The sequence below is a fragment of the Montipora capricornis genome, chromosome 2 (assembly GCF_036669925.1).
Source record: "Montipora capricornis isolate CH-2021 chromosome 2, ASM3666992v2, whole genome shotgun sequence".
NCBI lineage: Eukaryota > Metazoa > Cnidaria > Anthozoa > Scleractinia > Acroporidae > Montipora > Montipora capricornis.
The window spans coordinates 47,038,815-47,058,814 of NC_090884.1; the positions used below are offsets into that span (position 1 = coordinate 47,038,815).

Consider the following 20,000-nt stretch of genomic DNA (forward strand, 5'->3'; position numbering starts at 1 on the left):
GGAAGTTAATGGAATTAGAGAGTTTGTTACATTAGGTTCAGACTTGGATAGGAATTTTATTTATGATGTGCATTTTAGTCCTGGAAATGGGGCAATAAATTCAAGTCTTAGCCTTGGTCTACTTAGCGTGGAGGTATCAAATAGCATTTTATCATTTCTTAATTCTGGTCCTTTATTTGCTGGATCTCATTCTGATGGAGAGGGAGGGTTTGTTGGATGCATTGAAAGTGGGACGAATATTCCATTAAAGGATACTGGTATTGGAGCTGTAGCTGTAAATGTTGTGAAGAACTGTTCACTTGATGTCCAGCTTGGATGTCCTCAGGAAGGTTAGTTTACTTTGGTATACTTGTTTGTTAAATTATAAGTTGGTACATGTAAATGTACAGTGTAACATTGTTTATGGCAGCAATAACCTGCCAGGCTCAGATATATCCTGAAATGCCTCTAATTACTATAGATGCACAGGGATTTCAGTTAAAGCATCAGAAAGTGTTCTCTTTATCTCCCAAACTTAAAGACGTTCTTGTGGCTGCAAGGCGCATGAAACTATGATCGTTAAATGCGAACTTGTTCTTTAGGAACCCCAACAGTTAACTACATTCACTTGATGGGTCCACTTTAACAAAGTTTGGTAGAGAACATTTCACTTCAAAGATGTAATTGCAATATTTTTGGGCTTACAGACACTGTGGCCTTATTCGCTAAAGAAACCGGATTTTTTGAGATTTAGGGTGTTCTTCCGGGCAAGTGCTCTCCAAAACGAAGTCTGTGACCCACCATTTTTTTTACATTTCTGACATCACTAACTCATCATCTTTCAATGGTAAAATTTGCAGAAAAAAATCAATGTTAGAAAATTTTCGTGCGAACGTCCTTAAACATCACTAATGTCTCAGAATGCAGACAATTAACATCGCAAAGTGTCCTGCAAATGCTGCTCTCCAAGTAAGGGTAACCAACTGCATTTACATTCGACCAATGGGTCAATATTAATGGAGCAATCAGTCAACAAGGCTTGGATTTGCCGGATTTATTGAAAACAACAATGTGGTATTCTGAAGCTGCAATAATTTGCAAAATTAAAGAATATTGGAAACAAATCCCTTTTTAAAGAAAAAGCCAGAAAAAGGGTTACGAAATCAAAAGTACTTACATTTGTCCTGAGCCTTGTCAGGTACATATTAGATTTAAAGTCAGATACATACACACGTCCAATTAAATTAAGGCCCTTTATTAAGAACACCCTAGTAAACCATGCATTGCGAATACTAAAAAAAGCATGTTACGTATAAAATCATGTGAGCTTAATGGCCGTAGATTAGAGTCCAGTCAGTTGCGATTTCGGTACATTCTTAATCAAATATACAGACATACATTCTTAATTGACCACTCGCCATAGGGGGTTTTCAGGGCCAATGAAACACAATCAACAACAACTGTTAGAGAGAGTTTCAATCGAGTGTCGTAAAACCAAAACCAAAGTAATTACTTTGGCCAATCAAAAAGGGCGGACACAGTCTGGTAAACCAATCAAAACTCCAAGTAATTACAAGTAGCCGACACAAAGCGTGGGAAAATGTGCATGCGCGAGCCGCGATTGGTTTTGGTTTCTCTTTTGATTGGTTAAAAAAGTGGTGCGAGAACTTTGAACCAATCACGGAGTTAAGTAATCATAAACCAGAGCAATTCACTAATTACTTTCGATACTCAATTGAAAAGCGCTCTAAGATCCCAAATAGCCGGAGGCAAACCAGTTGGCTATTTACAAGTGCAGCTGAGAAGTTGAACCAGAGACTACCAGGAACAAGTTTGACCAGTGGTTAGAACGTGTCCTGAACCCGGGATCCCTGATGTAATAAATCTGACTTTGAAGTTGCTCATAATGCTTTGCCTATTTTGGCTTAGCTGGTGTTTTTAGAATTAAAATAATGAGATTTGGGTTTAGTTGATAATAATTATTATATCTTATTTCCAATAAAGATATGGTCGACATCTGCGAATTAATTAATGATTGATATGATACAATTTGTTAATGTTATTGATGGCAATAATTCCTATTAGTTATAAAGTTTAAGGTGCTTATTTGTGCTTCGGGTTGCTACAGCAACAGACATTGTAAACCCTGTATTTACCTTAAATGCTATTGTCTTCAAAACAATCACCATAAAGGAAGCAAAAATAAAGTAGTTTTGAGTTCAGTGATTTGATGTCAAAAAGCCCTCCACTAGGAAGGAAGTTTACCAACAAAATGATTTGGTGATTTGAAATACAGAGTAAGAACAACATCTAGTGCCTTTTGTTTGCTGATTTTTAGCCTGTCCCATTGGTTTCACTGGTGATTACTGTGAAATTAACATCAATGAGTGTGAGCAGCATCCTTGTCACGAGTACAGTACTTGTATGGATCTCATCGGCAACTACAGCTGCCACTGTGGACCACGCTGGACTGGTCAGCATTGCAACATCTTTTTGGGATCGTTATGTAACAGCACTGTCTGCAAAAATTCTGGTATCTGCCAAGATACAGTCGATAAAAACAACTACACTTGTGTCTGTCAGTCTGGCTTCACTGGGCGGAACTGTGAGCGTCAGTTTGACCCTTGTGATAGTTCTCCATGTGAACAAGGTGGAAATTGCTCGAAGCTTACAAGTGATGACTTTCAATGTGCTTGCCCACCAGGTCAGTTAAAATGGTGCAGACTTAAAAGTAAGTGAGGAATTTAGAAGCTCAACTGCCACCAGTTGAAAAATATGCACACTTGTCTGGCATTCTTGTTCTTGATGCACACTAAATGATTATTCATCAATGACACTGCTGAAATGTCTTTACTTAATTAAGTAATCAAACTTAATATGTATGTTTAAGTAAATGTAAACATTAATTTTGCGCAAGCTTTTGTTGTTATGAGTAGAAGCATTGTTTTGCCAAATGCCTTTTGTACATACAGTTATTATTTGTCTTAATTGAAGATTCAATACATTTTGCTTGTAGGCTTTAGGGGAAAGAGATGCAATACTAACATTGATGAATGTGCATCATTTCCATGCAAGCAGAGGGGGTCTTGTATCGACGGCATCAATAATTTCACATGCAACTGTACTGGGTCTGGTTACACGGGACTTACATGTTCTGATGACATTAATGAATGTGAAACTAACAACCCCTGTCATCCTGAAGCAACTTGTTTCAACCGTCTTGGTACTTATCAGTGTGACTGCCAACCTGGATTTACTGGAAAGAACTGCTATGAAAATATTGATGACTGCCGAAGTAGTCCCTGCCAGAATGGAGGTATGCAACAAAGCCCACTTAGGTAGTTAAAAAAAATTGCAGTGGGGCCTTAAAGCAATGTTTTCAAATGGCACCACATCGTCCTTGTTGCAAAGAGAGTATTGGTTTGAGGAAATGTTGTATATTAATTAGCGACTACCAACCCCTGTAATCTCAATGCAACTTATACAATCATCTTGGCACTTATTTATGATTTATCTATTTTGCCAGAAGTTTGAATGCACAAAAAAAGAACAAAGAAGGGAGTTGACAGTTACATATAATTTTTATGGCAAGGCAGCTTGGATTAACTCTTATTAGCTTACGAGTCACAATAAGGCCTCCTTGTATTGAAATTCATATTTTAAAAGACACAATGACAATGGACATTACAATCGCATCGCAGCAAATTTTATAATTTAATTTACAAGATACATTTACCTATATTACAATCAAACATTAAATCATTGATCTAAAAAGGAGGGATATCTTTTTTTTCAAATGTTAATTGCCAATATTTTAATATCTAGAATTAACTATCAAAGCTACATTCCGATGGTTAATTCTATTAAATCATCTAACCTATTACAGCTGTAAGTAGTTACAGGGAATTAATGATTTTGCAAAATTAAACCCTACCTTGTAATAATAATTATTGCTGGCGAGCCTTAGCGAGGCAGCATACTATTCTTGACATTAGCCAAAAAATCAAAATTTGAATGTAACATCGGAAGCATGCACAGTCAATTGTGATGGGTCGATTGTGATGGGTCATACCTGACATAACGTCACGTAACGTCGTGGAAGGGATTCTTACAGTCACAGCCTTCGAGTCAAGCACTTTTCTAGTGGGTCGTCATTGATCATCATTCAACCGTACATGTATATGTTCAGTCTTTGACCACCGAGTCAAATTGTCCTTCAAGGTCTTCAACAGTTGAACGAAGAGAAAATCAGTTCCCAAGCTAGACCACGAGCAGTCGTCCTTATTTCCTCAGAGCCACGCACGACGAGTGAAATTATTATTTTATGCAAATTAGTGGTGAAAACGGGGCGTGTCACGCAATCGCACGCAAGTGTGTCATTGAAAAATAAGAGACTGCTCTCAGTCTATTCTCAAGCACGACAATAAACTTAAATTGACATTTGCTCAGCTACGCTCAGCATTTCTCAAAAGGATACTCTTTTGCTGAGAAGGGGCTAGAAATTTGAGAACAGGACCCGTTTGTTCAAAAGCCGATTAACGCTAATCTCAGAATAAAAATTAACCAAGGAGTTTATTTCTCTACTCCGAAGTGCTGTTCAACGTTGATATTCGGCAAAACTTTACATGAGAAGAAGTCAATCTTGAAAAACAAATAAGCATTTAAGAAACTTTCACCAAAAAGTTAAAACTTGAAATAAAAGTTTACGCTGATCCTGGATTAAGTTAATCGGCCTTCGAACAACCGGGCCCAGAAGTTTAAATTCAAAGAATGAAGTGACATACCATTGTTTTGAAATTATCCATTTGATTATAAAATAGTAATGCCTGCGACACATGCTATAGATATGCACACCTTTCTTCGCTTTTTAAATACTTTCACGCACATTTCCGGTATCCTCTTTCTTCAAAAATTTGCAGCTGTTTAAAAAAAAAGTACCAGTCACTGCTCCCAGTTTCCATGCCAGCACTCACTTTCTCACTGAAACTCCTAGTTATAAAGTATTATTATAATGCCAATTAGTAACAATTATCATTTTGATGTATTGTTCCTTCACCTTCACCTTATTTTCATTCTCTTCCACTAAAAGAATGATTAAGCATGCATAGTTTCTAAATAGGCACGTCAGCCATGATTGTTGTCACTTACATGTAATAACTTAAAATCTTGATGGCATATATTGTGGATAGCTTCCTCAAAAAATGGTGGCTGGTAGTTATAGGGACATACATGTAGCTGCAATGCATTTTATTCATTAATCTGCAATATTATAGCTAGTTGGCTTGATTTGTAGGTTTTATGACAACTAATAGTGCCATTGATAGTGTCAAACTGATCACTGACAGTATCAGACTGATCACCGATTGTGTCAGCCCTGAGTCACCATTGATAAAAAGACATATTTTAAATTTTCTTTCAACCCACAGACTGTTCCACAGAATAGAGTAGAGAGTTCTGAGTGTTTTCATTGATATACTGAGACCATTGTAACACTCAGTCTCAAGCTGTTTTGGTAACCCTACCTTAATCTGTGTAACTGGCAGGATGTTGTATTGCAGGATAGATGGTTGCTTCGTTGTGTTATGGCTGCCAGTGACTTCAAACTACAATGTACTTGTCACCATGGATGCCAGTCATGTCCCACTTGTGGCCAAAGCACACAAAGAAGAAAACTATTGATTTAGCTGTAATCATGCTATAAAAATTTAATATCCTGCCAACAACACAGGCTAACCCTAGATCTAACCCTACCTACAAGATGGAGCTGACAAAAATCTTTACATTTTGTTTCAGGGTCTTGCCATGACAAAGTGAGTGGTTATGCTTGTAACTGTACTGTGGGCTTCACTGGTGTCCATTGTGAGCAGAACATAGATGACTGTGTGTCAAACACTTGCAATAACTATTCATCTTGCCAGGATGGTGTCAATGATTATACTTGTGTTTGTAAACCAGGTATGTTTGTAGCTGCCAGCTACATTGGCAAATTTTAATTTTGGACCCTTGTTCTTAGCTCTAAGGTTAAAATCTTTGACAAAAATTTATAACTTACTGATATTATTGGAGTTATCTTTCTTCTTTGTACATGTACATGCAATAATTTATAACTCTGCATTATCACATTGGCTGGTCCTCACATTTTGAGGTTATGTTGTAACAAAAATCAATGAAGCTTGCTTTGTGTGATTTTCAAAAAAGACTTACGTGTTTGAGTCCATGATTGTAGTCTGAGTGCTGCTGAATGCTGACATACAGATAAAGATTCAGAATACTGTTAACTTCAAAAACAAAACGATGAAAAATTAGTTTAGAAATAATTGTCTCAGTGATAACATGACCTTTTCTATTATTATTATACTTCTAATGATAGTTATTATATACCAAATAAGGTTTCGCTTAATAGACATGATAGTGGCATCCTCATCTCGAAGAGGCGATGGTTAGCCCTGGGGATTTGGGCAGGGTCTCGTATGACTGTATAGCCTGATCCTGGAGTAGCAGTCTCTGTTGCAGATGGCGCAGATGTGCCTTGTGGGATCACGCGCAGAGGCTGCGCATTCTTTCCTCGCCGCTCTCTCGCATGTAGCCTGGACTCTATGTTCTCTTCCACCTTGGAAACCCCTGCTTTACACTTTGCGACCATGTCACTGCCTTGGTGTTTGGCAATATCCTCCCATGCGCTGGTGTCGATTAGTGCAGATCGCAAGTCTCGCTTGATGATGTCCTTGTAGCGTAGCAGTGGTCTACCCACGTGACGGACGCCCTCCCACAGTTCTCCGTAAAGGATTTCTCTTGGCAGGCGGTCAGGCTCCATGCGGTATGCATGGCCAAGCCACCAAAGGCATCGCTGAATGAGCAGTGATGGCATGCTCAGCAAGCCAGGGCGCTCGAGGTCCTTGGTGTTGGGGACTCTGTCCTTCCACCTGATGTGCAGCAGGCCCTGAAGGCAGCAGAGGTGGAATCCTTGGAGTCGCCGCTCTTGTCTGGCATAGGTTGTCCACAACTCGCTGCCATAAAGGAGAGTCAAGAGGACACAAGCTTGGTAGATGCACATCTTCATCAATCAACAGGTCATTGCCCCACACTCGCTTGTTGAGTTTGGCCATGACAGCAGCTGCTTTGGCGATCCTAGAGCTGATCTTGGCATCGAGCGAAGTTGAGCTCTACATGGTGGAGCCCAAGTAGGCTCCATGTTGTCAATGGTGATGACTTTGGAGGGGGGGGGGGGGGAACTCTGCATCTTGTGCCATGTTGGTCTTCCTGAGGCTGATCATTAGCCCAAACTCCTTGCAGGCGTGGGACAGCTTGTCAACCAGACGTCGGAGACCCTCCTCGCCGTGGAATGTTAAAGCAGCGTTGTCTGCAAATAGCAGCTCCTGTATGAGCACCTTGTAAGCTTTGGTTTTGGCGCACAGTCTGGCGATGCTGAGGAGTTTGCCATCAGACCTCGTCTGGACGGAGACACCTTCTGTATAGTCTACAAAGGCATACTGGAGTATTGAGAAGAAAATAATTTCTGAAAAAAGGGTTGCAGCTAGGACACAGTGGCCACATCGAAGCAGACCGCACTCTGCATGTCCTGGTGGAAGGATGTGATGATTGCCAGGAGCTTTGGAGGGAAGCCAATCTTCTGGAGGATCTTGAAGAGCCTGCTTTTGCTCACCAATTCAAAGGCTTTGGTGAGGTCCACGAAGGCGAGGAACAGTTGCTGCTGCTCTTGACACTTCTCCTGCAGCTGACGGAGGGAGAAAATCGTGTCCACTGTGGACCTCCAGGCTCTGAAGCCATAGTGTGACTCGGGGTAGACTCGCGAAGCGAGGCTCTGCAGGCGGTTCAATGCATCTCATGCTTTTTTCAAAGTGATCCTTAGTAAATTAATAGGCTCCCATTATATAACATCTAAATTTAGTGTCTGTGTTATTCTGAAATTTAAAGTTGTTTCTTTCTGTTTTACATGATCAAACGTACCTTATCTTGCAGGTTATACTGGAGTCAACTGTACCACTGAGATTAATGAATGTGAATCAAATCCTTGTCAAAATCTAGGAAACTGCACTCATGGTATAAACGTCTACAAATGCTCATGTCCAACTCGGTACACAGGACAAAACTGTGAGGTGGATTTAGTAGATGACTGCATTGACCATACCTGCCTCAATAGTGCAACCTGTGTGGATGGTGTGAATCAGTTCAACTGTACCTGCCTTCCTGGATATGAAGGGCTGAGGTTAGAGCACATGCTTTAGGGATCTGTGGTCTGTGGCTTGAACCCTGATAAGTCTTAAATTCAATTTATAATAATTTTCAGGATTTTGGGCTTTCATTTCTAGAAGTTGCCATCTATCTTCAGTTGCATACATAGGTCTACTGTTTGTTGAGAGATAGACACTCATGATGAGATATTAAAAAATTTTATGCACATCGGAACACGTCTGTTAATAGACCCTTCCACGGTTTTGGGGCGCCATCTTGGTTGGGGGGCAAACGCGACTAAATTTACAGTAAAATTAATGTATGGGATTTTGGCTGACTTTAAACAGCTGTAGGGCCGCTAAAAAGAGACGGATTTCCAGATTGATAAAAAAGACATTTATACTGAGATTATTTCATGAAATATAAAGATCAGATTCACGCTACAACGACCATAAACGAATTTTTAAGATTCCCTACAAACCCTTCTAAAATCATCACGGCAAATTGCCGCGAAATTAGAAGCAACATGAGAAGATTTATTATTCGAATTTACGGACGTCATACCTTCGTTAATGGCCTTATTTTCTGTTGAATGAATGATATCAATAAAACTATTTAAAGTAGCGGCAAAAGTTGGAAATCTGTCTCTTTATAGCGGCGCTACAGCAGTTCAAAGTCTGTTAAAATCCCATACATTTACTGTAAATTTAGCCGTGTTTGCCCCCCCCCCCCCCCACCAAGGCAAGATGGTGGTCAAAAACCGTGGAAGGGTCTATAGTCTCAAGAGTGATCAATTTGACAAGTTTGTGGATCATGAAGCAAATTAATTATACCCTGCATAATTGTTTAGCGGGTGCTAACAGTGTAATCTGTGCAGCTCATGGAGTCAGAAATAAAATAGTAGCCCTCAGTACATGTAGCTTTTGTATGATCCATAAAGCATTCAATAGTACTGGATAGTTGGAAACAGTGTAAGCACTTACAATTCTTGGTTAAGTTCATTCAATAGTGAAAACTACACATTGCCACTTTTGTCCCAGCTTATCTCTGACTCGCTTTCAAAAACGTAGCCCTAAACACAATGTAATATTTTAATTTCATTTGTGTTGGTTAATAGGGACCTTTAGATTGGAGGAGGAGGGCGACAACAAGTGCGAGTGTTTCGTACTGAGCGTGCACATAAGGTTGGGAGGCAATCTCCACCCCAGAGCTCTTCTCTTGACTAAGGGAGAGAAGATCTCCGGGGAACCCTGAAACAAAGTGTCTTCTCCTTGGTTTTCGTGAAGAACAATCAAAAGCGTCTCTAATTGGTGCATTCATGTTAGCACGAGGAGTGAGCAGGTTCCCGTAAGGTTCAAATACCCAGTTTTGGGCTATAAGAACCCTACGACGCATGTTCTCCTGCATAGAGTTTCCCAGTACCTTGAGTCGATCCGAGGCTCTGGTGACGAGAATGGGTTTGGAGGCCGACATTCTCAGTGAAGTGCGCATGCTCAGAAAGGAAAGGAAAGGAACTTTATTTAAGTGTCTAGTCGTTCTAGCGCTGGAACGCTAATTGGGGACACTGTAAATGGAAATGAACAATGAAAGTAAATCAAGTCAAATGTCGGTTTTTGGGGAGAGGGGAAACCGTAGTACCCGGAGAAAACCTCTGGGTGCAGAGTAGAGAACCAACAAACTCAACCCACATATGACGCCGAGTCTGGGAATCGAACCCGAGCCACATTGGTGGGAGGCGAGTGCTTTTACCACTGCGCCATCCCTGCATCCCGGGATGGGGAAACTCATATATACTCGTAGATACTCGTACTCTTCCTCGTCCTCCGATCTAAAGGCCCTTATTATAGTTGGAATCTTAGGCAATGTTGCTGATATCATTAGATTTGAACTCGCATTGTTGATTGACCATTCCTTTTTTTTTTTCTCAATTTATCTTGCAGATGTGAAAATGAGATAAATGAATGTCTGTCATTTCCGTGCCTTAACAATGGCACTTGTTTGGACAAGTTTAACAACTTCACATGCAACTGTACCACAGGGTTCATTGGGCATACCTGTGAAATCAACATCGATGACTGCCTCATTAATCCATGTCAAAACAATGCCACTTGTGTTGATGGCGTCAATCAACGTACATGTCACTGTCCTGCAGAATTCTATGGTGATGACTGCGACAAAGTGCGAGATGCTTGTCACCCAAATCCTTGTGGTGATAATGGAGATTGTTCGTTTATTGGCAATGCTTACAATTGTACCTGTCGCTTAGGGTTTGAAGGCAAAAACTGTTCAGTCAATATAGATGATTGCAAAAACAACCCTTGTGTGGCAAATGCCTCATGCATTGACGGCGTGAATAACTTCACCTGTCGGTGTCCAGCTGGATTCTATGGAGACTTCTGTCACTTGGAAATCCTTGAGTGTAACTCAAATCCTTGCCTAAATAAGGGCACTTGCACTGATCTGATTGATGGCTATACCTGCTCTTGTGTCCTGGGGTTTACTGGCACCCACTGTGAAAACAATATTGATGACTGTCTGTCCCACGGATGCATGAATGGAACGTGCGTTGATGGAATCAACAGTTATACATGCAGTTGCGATTCAGGCTTCACTGGTCAATTGTGTGATCAGGACATAGATGAATGCACTCGTAAGAACACCAATTGTTTTATTTTATGATGATGATGATGATAGCTGTTGTTATCTGATGCCTGATTGATCCATTGTGATTGAGTTTCTATATGAGATGCTAATGGTTTTTTGTGTTATTTGTAACACCAGCCAATCCATGCAGATGTGGTTCCTGTGTCAATACTGTTGGATCATTTCGCTGCAACTGTAATCAGTGGTTGACAGGTGAACGCTGTGAGCAGGATATCAATGAATGTCTGAATAGAAGTTTCTGCAGCCAAACTAGTGATCGAGGCATCTGCCAAAATGAGAATGCTTCAGCCATTGGCTGTGGACAACAAGGATACACGTGCTTCTGTAGAAATGGCATTCAAGGTATACTGAACTTAGTACCCTTTGACCAAGTTTGGAAGTCGTACTCATTTGCAGCTTTTATGGATACAATTTCTGTATGTACCAGAACGACTTTCATTTTGAAAATGTTGTAAACTAGGTACATGATTTGATAGTTTCAAAACTAATTCGTGGAGGTGTACTCACTAATTTTAGACCTGAAAATTATTTCAGTAGCATCGATCATTCAGTTGGCCCTAACGATTGTGCTTACGTAATTAAGACGTACCCATTTACTCCGGAATTATGACAAGATCAATTGCTACATGTATTTCATGCTGTACAGAATCAGCAACCCGGACGCTCAAATTCCGATCTATTTTATCGGAACTTGCCTTTCTTCGCAGACGTCAAGGTCCTCAGGCTGTATGAGTAAAACATATCCCTCAAATTTAGCCATGGACTAGTACAAGTATTAAGATAAAAGTCTATTGCGGTTCTTCTTACAATCCTTCCACCGTGAAAATTCCCGTTACCTTCATGTACAGCTGTAGGTGAAGGTGAAGGGCTCCACGAAAGTGAACCACTTATATCCAGCTTAAACGGGTGACCTGATCGCTTAGACAAGTATCGTATTTGATAGAGAACGATCCGATTTTTTACAGCTAATAGATATTGTTGGAATAAATGTAAATCACCAAACCAAAGTATACTCTCGAGATGGCTGCGCATGATTTTCGAAATACAGAAAAGGTTTGTATTGCTCGCACTCGCAAAGCTCATCCAAGAAAAATTAAACTCGCCAGTATCTTTCCAAGTGGCTTAATATTACGGTGAAAGAACTTCAAGTCGTATAAATTTTATATTCCTCAGTTTAGCGAACTAAAAAACAGAAAAAAGGTGTGAATCGTGAAATAATGACCAGTGGTAAAGTTTGGAGAGATAACGAAGACTTTCTTGTCGGTGACGTTTTCCAGATCCGAAGATTTTTGTCATTTCACGTTTGAACTCGCGTTTTTATTCGTTGCCTAAGGTCCCTAATTTGGTCTGAATATGAGCCTCTCTTGAGCCCATAGATTAAGCGTTTCATTTGACTCAAATGTAGTCTCCCTAATTAGTAGAGCATTCGTGCTCGGCTAAATAACCTTGCGACTTAAATAAAGTGATGATGATGATGATGATGATGATGATTATTATTATTGCTTTTTCTAGGTCACCACTGTGAGATTGATACGGACGACTGTGCCAGTTCACCGTGCAAAAATGGCGGGACATGTCATGACTACCGGTTCCATTATAATTGCACTTGTGCATCGGGCTGGACTGGGAAAAATTGCGGTCAAGACATAGATGAGTGTCATCTTGGATTCTGCGAGAATAATGCGACGTGCATTAACTTGGATGGAACGTACTCGTGCACATGTGCTCCTGGCTTTACAGACAGCAACTGTTCTACTAATATCGATGAATGCGAGTCCAATCCTTGTGTCAATGGGACCTGCGGAGACTTGATAAATGGCTTCCATTGTACATGCGTTCCTGGATTTACAGGTCAGTAATAGTTTCAAAATCACAGGGTTACGGACCGCCGTGAGTGCTTTAGACTTTAAGGCGTAGAGCATGTGTTTGAGTTCGGAGGCTTTGCTTGCCTATCATATAAATATACTTCATCTCCTTTTTTCCGCTTCGTTGTGAGAATCATGACCACCACTGAAAAAAACTACGCATGAATTGATAAAAAAAATACTTTACAACTGTAGTTGGTCGCAGCAGTTAACAAATCAATGAGCGCTTCGTTTTCTTGCCCCACTCCAAAAGGTTGCTTAGTCTTCTTTAATGAAGCTGTGTTCCCTCAGCAGTAATACCAGCAGGAGGATAAGACGAAACCTTAAAAGAAGAAACCTTGTGCGTCGTAAATTAGATGGCAATTCCCACAAGTACAGATAGAGAAATGAGCTAATCGCAATTCCATTCAAATTCTTGGAGCCAGTGCTAAACTCTGGAAAACGCGCACAGTAAAAGTCCAATTGGTTTTCCTCGTGTCTCTGAATAGTCCTAAATGTGGCACGAGCTTTTATAGCCAATCACCATTTGCGTTGCGTTGATCGGGATCAAATCGATGAAGTATAATAGACAGCTGGTAGGAAAATATGAGAGCATGAGACCTCTTTCATGTCGTTTCTCATTTTGAACTCATTAACTCATTTTTGTCATTTAGGAAATACCTGCTCCGAAGACATAAATGAGTGTTCTTCTAGTCCTTGTGTAAACAACGGAACATGTAGAAATTTGATAGCTGATTTCAACTGTACTTGTCCTTCAAACTACACTGGCAAGAGATGCGAGATCGAGAAATCGTCCTGCGAACCCAACAATCCTTGTTTGAACAATGGCACCTGTAGGCTGCATTCAGAAAAATACAATTTTACGTGTGAGTGTGCCGCTGGCTTCGCAGGATCGCGCTGTCAGAACGTCACGACACTCGGGTTCAGTGACAGCTCACTGATGAAGCTCCAGGTCAACAGTTATACATCCGAGATGTCGTTTCAGTTTAGGACAACCCTAACGGACATCCTGTTAGCTGTTGATTCAAAGAACGATTTCCTTGTTTTTCTTGGTAATGAGAACGTCACCGTAACACACAGTAATTTTGGCAAACTTTCTGCGGGGCAGACAGCAAACCTCAGCAACGGTCAATGGCATACAGTATCTGTTAACATAGGAACAGCAAACGTCAGCATTATGGTGGACAATTCGTCTTGTGGGCGACACTGCATGGCATCCTCTCCCCTCTCTGCGAGGGTTCACGTAACAGACCTCTATTTCGGTGGATCTCCGTTTGCTTCTAGCGTTGATCGAATCATGTCTAATTTTACTGGCTGCATTCAAGATGTAGTCATTGACGGCGGGACAGTGATCCCCACGGACCAGACACGGGTGGTGTTGGTTAACACAAGTATTGGGTGTCCACGCCAGGAAGTTTGTGCTTCCAGTCCTTGTGCCCACGGCAAGTGTGTGGATGAATGGGTCAAGTATAGCTGTGAGTGTTCAAGGCGATGGATTGGCCCACAATGCAATACAAGTGAGTGTCGTTGTTCTTTGATCGACAATTTAATATCGTGTTTATTTTCTGCTGTTATTTCCTTCTCGTGGTACTAAGCGACTAAGATTTAGGCTTAGACGTACTGGTGTAAGTAAAATTATTCTCAAATTACTGTAAGAAGACATCCATCAAATTTTCCGCATTATTGCTTTCTGGCACTTAGAACATCCTCATTGAGAACTCTTGGAAAGTAGCGAGATCTAACTCCTGCAGTCATCGCTGCAGTTTACAATTCTGTTTCAAACAATTTCAAGCAAATACTTCGTTCTTAAAAACCATGTCTTGAACTGTTTTAATGCTTTGTTTTTGAAGTGAAATTGAGATAGTATCAATTTGCATGGTCAAATACGATTGTTATTCATATGAAATTAACAGCATACTTGCATTGAACATTGAACTCTTGCTTTATTAACGAAAATCGGAAAGTGGTCAGTGTATTGTGCGAGTATTTTTTTTAGTATTGGACCACATTAGCCTTTGACCACACGTACAAGAAACATATTTTAACGCAGAATTGCATTTTTTTCGCGGAAGATTCCACAATGTTCCTTGTTCTGTTTTTCTTCGTAGCTCTGATCCCAGGAGCGTTTGGGGCGACTGATCCATTAAATGCGGCAATTAGCAGACGACGTCGTGATATCACAAACACGGGAAACGCCAGCTTTGCTAAATTCGTCACTAATGACACAAGTTTCGGCACCAGTGGAGAGTTGTCTTTCTTCATCCGAACGCGAGAATTGAGCGGGCTTGTTGTTCTCATGGCGGGTACTGACAAAAATCACATTGCTGTTGTCGTGCATGAAGGGACTTTGGTCGTTCAAGTCAACTTGAACGGCGTCAATTCAAATTTGACAATTGATGGAAGTCAAAATGTAACTGATGGTGAATGGCACTTCGTTGAAGTCCTCGGCAACCAGTTGCGCTTTGATAATGAAAGTCAGGTCGCGAGAATTACAGGAGGCGCAAGTATTAACTTGACTGTGACGTACCTCGGAGGACTCGACTCTTTTGACACCGATACTTATCTTATCAAATCTCCGTTTAGAGGCTGTTTGCAGGACATTCGGCTCAACGGCAAGATGTTCGATTTTGGTTTCAACAGTCCTTCGGCTTTCACCACCGAACGTTATCCGTTGGTCGATAGTGGTCATTTAGGGGAAGGCTGTAACGGGATGAACGTTTGTCGATCAGCGCCTTGTGGCAACGGAGGCTTCTGTCGCGACTTGTGGAACGCATACCAATGTGACTGTAAACCGCGCTATGGTGGGTCGGACTGTTCACTGTATGGCTGTTCCTTGGTTAACCTGTGCCCTGCCAATACGACATGCACAGACGTCGGGGAAAACTACGAGTGTAAGTGGTTTTAATATAAAGAGCCCTTAATGAGTTCAAGAGATCTGATTTTGCATATGACTGAAGTGGAGTTTATTTCAGTACTCACGCGATAGCTTTCTATAGAACCACAATCGTCATAAACTATACCTCACTAAGCCGAGATGGTATTGTTGTACAGTTAAGATCTTTATTTATAGGCACGGAAAATAATAATCTCAAGCTATAAATATATTTAAAGTTCTTTAGAACTGTTTTGCGTCATTGCCTTTTGGAAAACCGATATACTCGCGATAAAGTTTGTCCAGTGAGGCGCTCATCAGACAAAGTCTTCCAATTACTTATCTTGTGGCATAATCTCACGTCTTGATGCAGGTTGTTCGAAAGAGGAACCCCACCGTAGCTTGTAATCCTTTTAAGATGTATCTTGCGTGGCTTGGGCGAAGCGACTTTTGCCCACAAGATCTCTCAAATCGTGTTCAGTGTAGCGTGCCATTATATTAGAGCGGTTTTCCGTTAGTTCCATAAAACCAACAATCAAGGCAATTTCTTTGACCATCACAACAGGCAGACCACAAGGTGAACCAATTGCGCAAAAAAACTAAAAAATTCAGCCGGAACCAACTTAAGGGTGGTCTAGCTTTTGCTTCTGATTGAATGACAATGAAGCGCCATTGTATTTTTTTTGTAGTCAATCAGTATGTGGTATGGTTACTATGCAGTAGCAAAGTATGTGTTGTGCATGCTTGCGATTAAGCGACTGGTGAAGGAGTTGGAATCATGGTTTTTCCATTAATTCTGCATAGCTTGAAACGCCCGGGACATAGAAATTTTATGCGAAGATCATGCATGTTTCCAATTATTTTCCGTTCAGGCGTTGTGGTGTTTAAGCTCTTGTGCATATCTGCTAAGGGCTTATTGACGCACTCCTCCACCGTCAAATGGGAAGGAAAGATTGCACAATGAGCCGAAAGAGTATCGGCGAGGGACCCCTCGCGGTGTCGGAATTTAACCTAAGGAAATTTTAAGTTAAATGTCAGGCTCTTCAGACTGACACCGAAAACTCTTGAGAGTCCTTAATATGACATTTGTTTGCTGTTAAATAGGTGTCCATCCGACGACATTCAATGGTAGTTTAAGCAGTGCAGAATTCACCTTTGCTTCAAGTGTTAATGTGACTCTGAATATAACACTAAAATTGCGCACAAGGCAGCGAACAACGGTGTTAATTGAGATAAGGAAGGCTTCAGATGCATTCTTGAAAATGGAGCTCATCAACGGTCAAGTGAACGTCCATTTCTGTTTACACGGAGAAGCTGGTACTGTTTTTTCAGGTATGATTGTTTTGGTATCCTTCGCTTAATGCTTTATTTGTGCCGCCGACCGCTTGACTCAGTTGGTCGAGCGTCGAACTAGCGTGCGCCGGGGAGGTCGTGAGTTCGACTCCGGCTGGACAAACACTGAGAAGGTGCTGCTTTTGTATTTACATCCGCATTTGTTTAGACTTTAAGTCTTCTCGGATGATGAATATAAACCGTAGGGCCCATCTCACAACCCTTCAATGTTCACAGACTCTGTGGGACGTTAGGCCCTGGCCAAACGAGAGCGAGAGTTGATGAGAGTTGACGGGAGTTGAAACTCCTGAGAGTGATCGAGAGTTGGCCAAATGACGAGAGTCTTTCTTATCTGAGCCCGCTGAAAAAAAACTCTCGTTCAAACTCTCGTGCGCGGCCAAACGAGGCAAAACTCTCGCCAACTCTCATGAAAAATTTGAGCAGGTTCAAATTCGATGAGAGCTCTCGAGAGTCGATGAGAGTAGCCGAGAGTGGATGAGAGTTCCTGGCAAAACGAAAGCGAGAGTTTCAACTCTCGTCAACTCTCGTTTGGCTAGGGCTTTAAAGATTCCACACACTATTCGATCAGAGCAGGACACGGATATCCCGGTGTGCAAGTGACGCAGGTTGTCTGGCAATCTGCACCTGTTTTCAGTTCGTAAACCACGGTCGAAAGAGCCTATGGGTTGAAGGTGGGCCTTTAAGGACGGTGCCTACTATTGTTATTGCGCATAAGCTCTGCGCATCTCGAGATACTCGGGTTTCCTGTCGGTAATGCTTACTGATACAGGGATATTTTCGCGCGGTTTAAAAGTATGCAGAGAGAGTAGATCTTAGTAAGTACTCCTTAGTAAGTACTCTTGGTATCCAAAAAGAAAATTGGGCGTAACGATGCATTTTTCAGAGATAATCAAGCTTCAGTTTGAGAAAGAACGCCATACATGGCTTTGTATTTTACAGCTTTTTACAAATATTGTTCATGAATTGTCTTTGAAAAAAATAATAATAACAGTAATAATAACTTTATTTCTATAGCGCTCTTATCCTATGTTCAAGGCGCTTTACAATCATATAAACAACACAATTAATAAATATTCACAACCATATCCTATTATATTTACAATGATTAAAAAGAAAAAATTAAAACTAAAGCAATATATGCAAATCAATAGAAACAGTGATCTGTTAGTACAAAATTTAGTAAACAAGTTTGTCTTAAGATATCTTTTAAAACTCGAGATGGTGATTTCATAGGGTATTAAGTTCCATTATCTTGGTACATTACCAGCGAATGCTCTGTCTTCATAGGTCTTGGTATACGATCTAGGCTGCATTAAAATTTCATTACGAACAGACCTCAATGATCTAGTATGAGAAAGATAATGTAGTTTCTGAGTTAAATAGCTAGGCGATGTCCCATTCGATGATTTATACACTAAAAGCCGAATCTTGAAAATCATGCGGTATTGAATCGACAGCCAGTGAAGCTCGCACAAAACGGGTGTAATATGCGGAAAACCTACTCATTTGCAACACAGCTCTAGCCTCCGTGTTTTGTATATACTGCAATCTTTGTAACTGATATTTATGCAGGTCATATAATTACCCTCTTTTCTTTTTCGAGTTCAATAACACTTGTTAAGATCTACATTTCCCGCATGTCATAATCAGACACCGCCCTTAAGATGTATAAATATGTAGGAAATCGTATGAACCCGAGTGCATTTCGTGATTTATGGGCACGAGTGATGTCATGGCAAGTGCAATTTGAGAACTTCCTAAACATCACGAGCGACCATATATCAAGAAATGCACGAGCAAGTTCATACGATTTTTTTCTTCGTTATACCCAACAAAATTATTCCATCGCCTTGTTACCATACCAACTTCCGTGTTGCACCCTGCAACCTCTATTACACTCCACAGAGCGGTTTGCAATTAAGTGTCGAAAGTAATTAGCGAATTGCGTTTGCATTACTTCACTCAGTGATTGGTTCAAAGTTCTCTCGCCACTTTTTCAACCAATCAGAAGTGAAACCAAAACCAATCGTGGCTCGCGCGTGCACAGTTTCCCGCGCTTTTTGTCGGCTACGTGTGATTCGAGTTTTGATTGGTTTACTGGATTGTATCCGTCCTTTTTGATTGGCCAAAGTAATTACTTTGGTTTTGATTTTACGACACTCGATTGAAACTCGCTCTATTCGTCATTGACTAATCATACCTACATTGGTGCCATTCAGTATGGAAAAGGGTCTTAATGGGTAGCTTTTTAGCACACAAGCCGTTTCATAAATTGCTTAAAATTACGGAGGCCGTTTTTCTTTCGTCCTGTTATTGGGAAACTTATTGGGGATCAGGATGTCAGTTTACTTTGTTCATATTTATTTCCATCGTCCATCGTTGCAAGGAGTTCGGAAAACTCTTGCTAAGTTCATTTCCACGTTAACACTGTTAAGGGAAGTTAACAAGCAGAAAGGGATATATCTGTGGTCAGGGTAATAAATTGTGTGGGGTTCCGCTATGTTTCAACGTTGTTTTCTATTTTTACAGATGATTTTGTCAGCGATGGCAAGTGGCACAATGTCCTTTTCAACGTATCTGATGATCAGAGCTACCTGATTGTCGATGACGTCAGAACTGTTAATTCATCCGGACTTGCCGATGCTGACATAACAAGTTTGTTACAAAGCACACCAGTGAATGTTGGCCAACTTGCGTTCAAGGGATGCTTAAATGATGTTCGTATTGGAGGCTTGCTTCTGCCATTCGTCGATTACTACAACCATTCCTTGAACGTTAGTCACGCGACTCCCTTAAAACCCCACTTCAATGTCAGCACCAGAGGGTTGCAGCTTGGTTGTCATAGTGATGATGTTTGCGCCGCTAACCCCTGTGTACGCGGAGAATGTCATGATGTTTGGGACCTCTTCACTTGCGCATGCCCGGAAGGGTGGGCAGGAAATGTTTGTAATTTGACAGCCAACATGACATGCGCGCACTCGCCGTGCGTGAATGGCACGTGCTATAACTTGACGTACGTGGACTTCGCAAGCAATCAGCGTCAAGTTAGTCAGGTGGGTTATGACATGTTCCAG

At 41.0% G+C, this 20,000-nt stretch overlaps 1 protein-coding gene across 1 annotated transcript in view; it reads left to right on the forward strand.

Moving 5' to 3' along the window:
* LOC138024340 (protein crumbs homolog 1-like) overlaps positions 1-20,000 on the forward strand; it is a 26,809-nt gene that overhangs the window by 4,345 nt on the left and 2,464 nt on the right. The window contains exons 2-13 of the mRNA XM_068871507.1: positions 1-329; positions 2,318-2,683; positions 2,996-3,295; positions 5,773-5,934; positions 7,960-8,206; positions 10,113-10,822; positions 10,954-11,178; positions 12,349-12,687; positions 13,355-14,218; positions 14,810-15,592; positions 16,678-16,905; positions 19,456-20,000. The exon at positions 1-329 is cut by the window's left edge and continues 262 nt beyond it; the exon at positions 19,456-20,000 is cut by the window's right edge and continues 2,464 nt beyond it. Coding sequence (XP_068727608.1) covers positions 1-329; positions 2,318-2,683; positions 2,996-3,295; positions 5,773-5,934; positions 7,960-8,206; positions 10,113-10,822; positions 10,954-11,178; positions 12,349-12,687; positions 13,355-14,218; positions 14,810-15,592; positions 16,678-16,905; positions 19,456-20,000 — 5,098 coding nt within the window. The remainder of the gene's footprint in view (positions 330-2,317; positions 2,684-2,995; positions 3,296-5,772; positions 5,935-7,959; positions 8,207-10,112; positions 10,823-10,953; positions 11,179-12,348; positions 12,688-13,354; positions 14,219-14,809; positions 15,593-16,677; positions 16,906-19,455) is intronic.